Consider the following 10,435-nt stretch of genomic DNA (forward strand, 5'->3'; position numbering starts at 1 on the left):
CGATTGGCTGTTGGATAATTGCATGAACAAGCAGGTGTTCCTAATAAAGTGCTTGGTGAGTGTATAATAATTCATCATGTTTTATCCCACTAAATATCCCTTAGGTACAAGAATGAAAAAATGAAATGATGCTCGACTTACACTGTGATCTTGATATGTTTCATTTACACTCATTCAAAACAATTTTAAACATGTAATTATTCATTTTAATATAAGAATGAATCAGAAAGCCACTCCTGTTACTTGCATATTACATCTTTATTCATCGACCCCCAGCATTAAGATTTATTCAACGCTACAACAGCAAAGATCTATTATGTCCTAAAATGGCCAACAGGTCAGTTTTGCCCCTCAGGTATTATTGCATTAGTTCTACATAAAAAAAAGAAAAAAGAAATAATCCAAAAGGTAACACATCTGTGTAAGAAAGGCTCATAAGAAAACATTTCACACTTGTAACACAATGCTACTGTTAGAGGTGGCGGGAGGGGAAGTGTTGAGGAGGAAGGTTAAAATGTATTTTTATGTTTTACACACAGTATATTTCCTGAAACTTACTTTCCTCACACGGGGCTCTTTGTATTTTAACACTGACGACACCTTCTTTTTCTTCCCCCCCCCCCACAGTATCTGAATGAAATTAAAACACGGGATCAAAAGAAAACAGGAATTCAATAATATACTGAATATTTGGGAGTTGTCGTGTCGTCGTGATTTTGAAAACACTTGTGGAAAATCTCCTCTACGCACGTGTCTCAAAAGAGGATGGATAACATTTGGTCAGGTCCCGAGTTAGCGTAAGTCTGAGACAAAGCTGCTACAAATAAGTAAAAAAAAGGAAAGAAATTAAATTCAGAGGTTTTAAAATAAATAACTTTCTCATCTGCTCTCAAGAAAGCAAATACGTGTTTTTTTTTTTTCATTCACAATGTTCCTATTCCTTTAAGACAGAGCCCCAGGATACCTCGAAATAATTACACCAAACTCATAATAAAAAACCTTTTTAAAATTTACATAATACTAGCAATAATACAAACAGCACCCAGAAGAAGAAGAGAAAGTGCTGTACATCTAAATTAAGGAAAATGTGATTATCCTGCTAGAAAACGTGAGGATGCATATCGTGTATAAAGTGGTAGGATATTTGTTTGAAACTGCTACTTCATGGGGAGACACACAAAAAAAAGAAAAAGTTTTGAGCTGGAACAAACATCTGAATTCATCATTGTACTGAACCAATAAATTCAAATAATGACGATGAACGCAGTTTGGTGATATTCAGTATTTTTCTGACTATCAACAAATCCCCTGAAAACATCGCAACCAGCAATGAACATATACTAATAATTATTTTGTGTGTGGAGTTTAATTTGACACACACACACACACACACACACACACACAGACACACAGACACACACACACACAGACACACAGACACACACAGACACACACAGACACACACAGACACACACACACACACACACACACACACACACACACACACACACACACACACACCACACACACACACACACACACACACACACACACACACACACACACACACACACACACACACACACACACACACACACACACACACACACACACACACACACACACTCACGTCCTGCTGCACCAAATACTCACTACAGCGCTAAACGTGGATTAATCCGCCGCTGAAAATAGTCCCCACCAATTGGGGACTCTCTAATGTTTTAGGAAGTTTTAGAGAAGTCAAAGTATTTATAAACAGATTAACAAACACATTGTTGATTTGGGTATTTTCATTTGATTTGTTGACAGTAATAAAAATGTAAAATATCACCGGTGTTATTTTTAAGAACGCTTCCAGGTGACAAAACAGAAGAGGATTCTACTGTTACCTGTCCAAGTTGTTGCCTAGCAAGGATCAAAATCACAACTGCTGAACTGCATGTGGCCATTTTTCTTTGGTACAATCATTTATACTTAGTCTGACCAAAGATTATTCAAGGTAAAATACTGTAAATGACAATAAGATTCTGTATTATTAGGGTTGAAACAATTAGCTTTGATAATTAATTGATCGTTTCAATGATTTTTCAAGCAAAAATAGTGAAAAATATCAAAAATTCATTAGTTCCAGCCCCTCAAATGTGTCTTTTCTGTGTTTTATATCATTGTAAACTGAATATATTTAAGTTTTGGACTGTTGGTCGGACACAACAAGACATCTGAGGATGTTACCTTGATCTCTGACAAGTGGTGATGGGCATTTCTTTCACTATTTCTGGACATTTAATAGATTAAATATAAATCAAGTAGTCAAAAATATCATTACTTATGTAATTTAAATTTGATATATGAAGTACCAGTGTGATTTATGTCAAACCAAGTATCTACATACTGAACACGCTTCTTAACAATTATCTTAAAAACCATTAAATTTGTCTCTGTATAACTAAATCAAACAAAAATCAAGTCATTTGAAAAGATATAACAGGAAAAAAATAACATTTTAAGTGTGTGACTGGAGCAGTGCCAGAACTCTTGGACCTTTCGGCTACAACTCATATAGAAAAAACAGATTTGAAAAAAGCTACTAAAATATAAAGTAGAAAAATGACCTGTTGGCAGTTCAGCTGTTAAACACTTCTCACATGGAATATCTGGTTGTGAACGACGTGACAACTTTGTGCGCAAGAGGAACTGATGTGTAGAAAAATCTGCAAACATCTAGGATGAACAGCGGGAGTGTAACAGTTCACCAAACCCGTGGGTTGCAGACACTGATGATTTGTTTACATGTGTAGAAATATGAAATTTATGTGAAAACCTTTCTGCCAAAAAAAAAAAACAAAACATGTGGTTGGTCCAGCAGACGCTTTAGCCTGTTGACATTTTGGGAAATACTTAGCTTAGCTTAGCATAAAGACTGGGAACAGGTGGGAAAACAGCTAGCCTGTCCTAAAACAAGCCAGGCTACAATCCACTGAGCTGCCCCTCCCCCCAACAACTACAATAACAACAATAAGACACTTGAGCTTGTAACCTTGAGGCTGAAACTGCACTCCCTGGCTCCTGTATTAGGTACATCTACGTTTACTGTTGGATTCATTTGTTTTGATCTTTAATTTCTCACAATAAGGCAAAGATAAATTCTACATTTGTAGATTGTAATGCTCAGTGTTTGTCGATTCTGTCAGAAAGGTGATAATTCAAATATATGTTTATTGTAGTTTGCAGTGGTGTGGAAATGTACCAACACTGCAAACTACAACCTCAATAATAAACATAGTTAAACTAACATGTCTCTGACAGTATCGACAAAACCTGAACATTTACCTTTGTAAAGGTGGAATTTATGGCTGAGCTGTTGTTGAGATTACAGGTGTACCTAATAAAGTGAACACTGAGTGTATTTTTCCTGTTCATATTAATTTTTGGTCATAGCTTTGTGATAAAAGACAGTTCATATAGGAGAAGACTTTTTTTTTAATGTGCGTTTTGTTGGTCGGTGGTTTTGTGTTTGACCAAACGGACGTCTGGAGGAAGTAAACCAGCCAAAGAACGCAACGAGAATTAATTAACTCCTCCCCAGCGCCATAGAAACAAACACAATAACGACCACAATTAAGACCATTAGTATGTTAGAATGAACTTTAAATAAGTTAACTTTCAAATTCTCCTAAATGGGAATTAAAAATGCGGCTAAAACATGTTTCCCCAAAATGTCAAACTATTCCTTTAAACCACCCCTGACTTTGCAACAGCAAGCTAATAAATATATTTACATAGTGCAGTAGTATAGACAGTGTCACCAGGTGAAGAATTTAAATGCAAGTGAGATTAAGAACCTGACGCTGAAAACACTGACGAGATAAATCACGTGAGCCAGTGTAGGATGTAGAAGTTCAAACCATCTTTTAAATTCTTGAGTCTGTTTGAATCAGTCGTATCACTCACTGCTTTATAATCAACTTTCATATACATTTAAAAAAAAAAAAGAAAAGAAAATTAACTGCAGTTGTGTGAATTATTTGAACATTTACGACATGATTCAAATATGATTTGCATCTTCAATATTAAAAAATACTATACGTGTTAAAGACTAAAGGCATGAAAACAGTACATCTGAGTAGGTTCTGTGTCCCTGTGTGATCTTGTAAGTCTGTGTGATGAACGCCATAAAAAAGTATAATAATAAAAAAAAGTATAATCTAGTGCCAAACACCCGAAATTCCAACTGCACCGTGAGCGTGGTAAACTATTACACTCCCACTAAACAATGGTGGACTGTGTGAGTTTTAATGGCTGAAATTAAATTCCACTCTGACAGAATACGTTTTTTTAAAAAGGGTTTGTAATTTGCATCTGATAATTCTTGCTGATCCAAAAGGGCTCTGGGGCCATAAATAGAAGTATTGCTAAGTATCTAACCACTAATTAAGAAAAAGCAGTATAAAAATGCAGAGCATTAACTACCACCTGCATGCTGTAGAAGCACTGGTCTATAGGTAATACAAAATGTACAAAATAAATGTGCTGCAAAACAACCAGAATGTTTCATATACACATATAAATAAAAGTACAGATGTCATCTGACAAGGCAGATGGACCTCAATTGAAATGTGATAAGTACCCGATCAACCCCCATCAGCCCCGTTAACAGTTACTAAACCCATCCAGCGCCGTTAATACTGGAACAAAAAGGGTACACATTCTGTTTCTAAGGCATTTTGTACACTAGCAAATGAGAAACACAAGTGTTACTGTATGTTTCCCTTCTCTTTTTCTTTTTTTTTTTTGTTTTTGGAGGTCCCCTCAATCAGTATTTGAGCCATGGGTGAGCTGCGATGGAGGCTTTACTGCGGTCTCCGTAGTCATAGAGCAACTCCTCGCCCTCGTCAATGTCTCGAGAGGCGACGAGGATGAGGTGAGGGACACCGTTGATGTCGTGGAGTTTGGTTTGGCAGTTTCCGTTTTTACTGTGATTTATCAACCTACCCATTCGACCAGACTCTTTCGTAGCATCAACGCTGTAGAAAGAAAAACCAACACGACGGGAAATATTTAATGCACAAGCAGAACACGATCAAATAAACAGCATCTCTTAATTTCTACATTTTCAAATGAAATTCTGCATTAGATAAATTAATCAAAGTTCTGCTGAAATCGCTTTTTCTTCTTCTGTTCTCTGCACTTTAGCCGCAAATTAAAACAATGGCAGAAACATTTCTTTTTTAAACCTCTGACAAGTATGAGCCAGAATATTTGACAGGTGTCTTTATCATGAAGTATGAACTGAACAAATAACAGTCTCCTATGAAACTGCAGCTTTTATTTGTGAGGTTTTGTAACCGTCTGACTGATATGAACTGTCAACATTTAACATTCACCGGTAGAACCAAGGTGTTTATTTAAGAGCTTCTGCATTTAAATCTCCAGTAAAACATTGGAATCCATTTAAATGTTGTGGTAATGGGAGAAAAGTGGATTGGTTTAGCATACCAGTATGTTTTGCAGAGGTACTGGAAGTAGTACATGTAGCAGCCAGTGGCAGGGTTTTGAGCGTATTCGGCCTCCCTCTTTTTGGCGTCGGTGATCTGCAGCAGGTCTCCGTGGTACTCCACCACATACTCGCCTTTCTGGAAACACCGATTGGCAAAAACTGCTCTCCCCTTTCCTTCTATATGCTGCACCTTTAAAAAAATAAATGAAAATAAGTGGGAGAAGCTTGAAAAAAAAGCCCCCCCCCCCTTACTGTGGCACTACACAGCTGATCTTTGTTCATCATGTCTCTGTTTATTTCAGAAAAGCAGAGATTATTGTAAAACCCTGGATTGACTGAGGCTAACTAAAGAAACCAGGATTAAAAGGCTCCATAATGTAAAGATAACATGATCAGACTGAACAGCTCAGTTTGTTGCGCTGCCTGTGATCGTGTCATACAGAGACAGAGACATTTCCTTGTTTGCTACAATCAGGTTAATTTAAACCCGAATTATTAAAAAGGGCTTTATGAAACACCCAGATGTACACAGATGTTAGAGAGGGAAGCAGAAAGCTGAACGTACCTCCATTCCTTCCTCTATTCCCTTTGTGATGAGATCGTCTATGAGCTTCTTTTGTTCACACTAGAAACAAAAACAAACACGAGATGGCGTTACTGAACAACAGTGGACTGGATTTCTCTCTCTCTCTTTCACACACACACAAAAACACATAAAATATCCTTATTGGGAATAAAAACAATGTCAACTTCACACCAGCAAAATCAGTCTGTCTTGGCCCAATTATAAAATGACCTGGATTATAAACAACCCAACATCTATTTCTAAAAAAAGACTGAAGTCAATGAACTCTTTAGACTAGTTGGGAAAGTTTCCCCCAGATCCTCATAGTCAGAGAATAAGGTTCTCAATCATGTCGCTTTGCCATTTCTCCCACCGGACATTTATTCTGAAAGAGGGTGAACTTCATCACTCAGTCAGTCAGTCACAGACGTTTATCTTTTTTAAGACTAGAACTAAAACAAACTAGAAGTAACTTGCTAACCGAGCAACATTAAGGCTACAAACAACCCATAATCCTCCAATAAGACCCAAACTTTTAAAAGTAAACTCCACTCTCTCTCAAAAAACAAAAAACAAACGTGTTATGTTCAAGCCAATACAGTAATATCTGCTCCAGCTATAATTTAACATCCACCCCAATTCATATAATAAGCTGTTGTATGTAACAAAAACAATTTTTCAATCTTACCTTTAGCTCTGTTTTACTTTTTCTTGAGCTTCGTCTTATTGGGTAGTAGTCAGTAACTTTTCGGTTTTGGGAGTTTTTCCCGGCTGCACTTTAGTGGAAAAGGAGAATACAACAACAATTATCACAACTATGTCAACAGCCATTACGCTATTATGTTATTTGATCAGGTTTGATGATATGCAAATGTGTGCAGAAAGGCATGCTAAAATCTACTCAGATCATCTACTGCATATGGGGTAGCTATAGTGTAAGTATGATGTTTCTACTATCTATCATCTATAGTCGAAGACGCCAGCATGACGACATCGTGCCATGGAGGCGAATAACGAATGAGTAATGAGGACGTGCGTACATTCTTCGAGGTGGTTTCTTTCCTTCGACCTTGGGGCGGGTCGCTCTCCTCTGGTGGCGGACTCCTCTCCTCTGGTGGCTGTGGAGAGCGCCGCTGTTGTCTGTGAGGAGAAGACTGTGACACAGGCTGTTACTGAGAGGCAGGGAGGGTTCAGCAGGGGAACGAAGGCAGGTCTGAGAGCAGTAGAGCTGCGGAGGTGACGGCTGTTCATCTGACCAGCAGGGTGAACACTGGCTCTTCGAGGCTTTTGGTGTAGTGCTGATGGTATTTGTTCTCCTACCTGGGAGGAATAAAGAAAAAGGTAAATGAACAGAAAATAACAAGTGCATCATTCATGTGTTTCTAGTTCTTCTCACTCCCTACTCTTACATAATCCGCTGAAATATAAAAAATAAATAGTGATCTGTTTGCTTTCCTGTGGAGTGATTACACACTAAAACCACGTCAGGCTGTAGAGCTACAACAGATCTTACACTCACCTTCTCCCTGCCACTGAGCATCATTTTGCTGGGAGCTTATTGCAGGGCACCTCCCCTCCTGTGTCAGCTTGATCGTGTTTTCATGCTGACCTGGTGATGTGGACTTGGTGCAGCTTAAGACAGTGACTGAATTGCATACAATATCCTGGGAATGCAGAAAGAAAGAAACGTAGTTCAATGCTATGGGTATATGCTCATGTCTCTCTGTTACACATGAAACATCACTGTCCAAAGGTGACAAAATCAGGCCATCATCACCTCTGAAGCTCAGACAGACATATTGAGTGCTACTGATCTCTCATCTAACTCCTGGCTAGAAATATAATAAGTCAGGCTATTCCTTTAAAATGATGAAGGTAAAAGTCATATATTACATATACATTATGTACACTACACCCACTCCAACCCACCTGTAGACCAAGAAATACCTTAACACACAGAGAAATAGAAACGTATTCTGAATTTTGTGGAGAGAGATGGTGACAAATTAAAGAAAAAACATGAATAAATGAGTGGAGAAACTCCAGATGCTTCCACACAGGTGCACTGCACGGTACAAATAAGCAGTTAACATCCAATCATGGTCTGTGGTATGTGTAATAAAACTGAGCAAACCCAGCGGATTCAGATTTTGTGTCAAGATGGCAAGAGGACATTATCTAAGTGACTTTGAAAGAGGGTTCATTGTTGGATGGCAGGAGCTTCAGTCACAAACTGGCTGGTGTTTCAATAGGAACAGTGACTGAAGTGACATCTGCGTTTAGATCTACAGGAAAGACGTCAGTAAATAAGGTCAGAGATTGTGGTCAACAGGGTTCATATGATGACCGTGATGCTCGTGCATTAGTGTGATTTGTAAAAAAACAAAAGGGGCGACTCTTCCTCAAGTGACTGAGAATGTCAATACTGGACGTGATCAGACAGACGGGTGAACAGGCCGTCGACAGTTACATAGAGAGGAATATGATATTGTAGGGTTGCCCAGCCATGTTTTAATGGCTACCTCCAGCATCATGCCACAAAGCAAAAGTCGTCTCAAATTGTTTTTTATTAACATGACAATGTGTTCAGTGAACTTCAGTGGCCTCCCCAGTTACCAGATCTGGTAGGGTAGAGGATGTGCTACAACAGGAGACTGTTAGCATGAATGTGCAGCTGACAAATCTGCTTTGTAATGCTTAAAACCATAAAAGACGTAGCATTGCCTCCAAGCTGGGACGAGCGACCATTGATTCGGCATTTTCTGTTTCTATATAAATAAAGCGCACCTGTTGAAAATTAGCTTCCAGGCATTTCTGTTTCTGTAGGAGAAATCAACCTGCGACAGTATTATCATGATGTCATATGCTTCCTATTCCCACTTAACTTTAATATTATGTGTGGGGTTTTTTTTTCATGACATAATAACAGCAAACAGCAAAGTAACACAAAAAAATAAATATACTGCAGTAATGTATAAGTGCCTTGTAGCTGTAATTAAATACAGTATTGAATGTATTTTCCACCGGTGGTGTGGGAGGGGCCCTGAGGAGGGGACCATGCTGGCTCCACACCCACATCAACTCTCCAGTCAGACCCTTTAAATCCAGAGTCAAGACACAGACACACAGGCCTGTTGTCTCTTTACCTACTGGACAAACTAAACACACTAAAATACCTGCTTATTAACAATAACCGCCCCTAAAAGACAATTGTATGTCTTTGTTTGCTTTGTCCAATTTCAGAAAACACTGTTATAATTATGTCCTCAGCAGAGGGGCACATGTAACGTTCATTACTAGCTAATGTTAGCAAAGCACTCCTCAACAAAAAGGCTCATTTATAGCGACTGTAAATACACTTTACGTACAGTAAAACGTATAATAATTGTAATATTAATTTCTGTAACGTAGCTTTTCAGAAAAACACGTTAGTCTCATTCTAAAATAAAGTAACGATCGACTTTAGCTAGCTTTCGTTTGAGCTACTTCACCTATGTTTGGTGGTGGTGATGCCCTAACATGCAAACTTACCCCGTTCATGACTTGTTTTCGTGGCTCCTCACTCGGCTCGGGCTTCTCGTTTTTTAGGGAAAATAATAAATGAAGTTGTCCGCCGGTTCGGAGATTAACCTCGCCCCGCTCCTACGGTAGTGCCCTCCCTACACGGTGGCCCCGTCCGCGGCGACTGTGTGCCCGTGTGTTGTGTTTAAACTGCCAGCAGCTTCGCCGATGCAGCCTCCGCAGCTCCGCAGCTCCACTCCGCCATTTTTCTCCATGTAAATGAAGGAGAAGAGAGACGGGGCAATGTCGCCCCCTGCAGGCCGACAGCGGTAGTGCAAGTGTGTTCATTACATGTATTTATATATTTGTATATAATGTGTGTTTGTATATATTTGAATTACAAAATATGTTCTCAGTCGTTACATATTTGCCTCAGATAACATCTATCTTTTTTTTATTATTTCAGTTTCTTAGTTTCTAGTATATTTTGTGAGATACAATAATTGAATGCATCAGGATAGAGAGACAGCAAATTAAGAAACTTAATTGCATTGATAAGTTGTTTATATCTGCATTTGACAATAAAGCTTTTGAATCTTTGAATATTTGGTAAAGCCAAAATACAAGATTGGAGACGTTTTAAAGTCGACCAAATCTCTTAATGTTAGAGTCTTTAATAGTTGGATGGTTTGTGTTAAGTGGTTCTGTTTGCAGTTCTTATGGCATGAAAACTGGAATAATATTTGTTGTACACTCAGTTGGTATTTTATCTGGAACACCTGGCACAGTAATGCTGCTATTTATAAACATTTTATACTTTTGTCTATAACAACGCATATTTTGTAAACTGGTCATATGTTTTGTCTTGAGTT

The 10,435-nt window shown here is 38.4% G+C and overlaps 1 protein-coding gene across 1 annotated transcript; it reads right to left on the reverse strand.

Annotated features, from left to right (window-relative positions):
- Nucleotides 1-239: 239 nt before the first annotated feature.
- kmt5aa (lysine methyltransferase 5Aa) lies at nucleotides 240-9,847 on the reverse strand. The gene is made up of 7 exons (XM_056402867.1): nucleotides 9,594-9,847; nucleotides 7,582-7,726; nucleotides 7,103-7,382; nucleotides 6,751-6,838; nucleotides 6,063-6,122; nucleotides 5,497-5,687; nucleotides 240-5,024 (listed from the first exon to the last, which is right to left on the reverse strand). The coding sequence occupies exons 1-7, from the start codon at nucleotides 9,600-9,602 to the stop codon at nucleotides 4,814-4,816; spliced, it is 984 nt and encodes a 327-aa protein (XP_056258842.1). The 5' UTR covers nucleotides 9,603-9,847; the 3' UTR covers nucleotides 240-4,813.
- Between the last annotated feature and the right edge of the window lie 588 nt (nucleotides 9,848-10,435).

Source organism: Seriola aureovittata, chromosome 18 (genome assembly GCF_021018895.1).
Source record: "Seriola aureovittata isolate HTS-2021-v1 ecotype China chromosome 18, ASM2101889v1, whole genome shotgun sequence".
In the NCBI taxonomy this organism is placed as follows: domain Eukaryota; kingdom Metazoa; phylum Chordata; class Actinopteri; order Carangiformes; family Carangidae; genus Seriola; species Seriola aureovittata.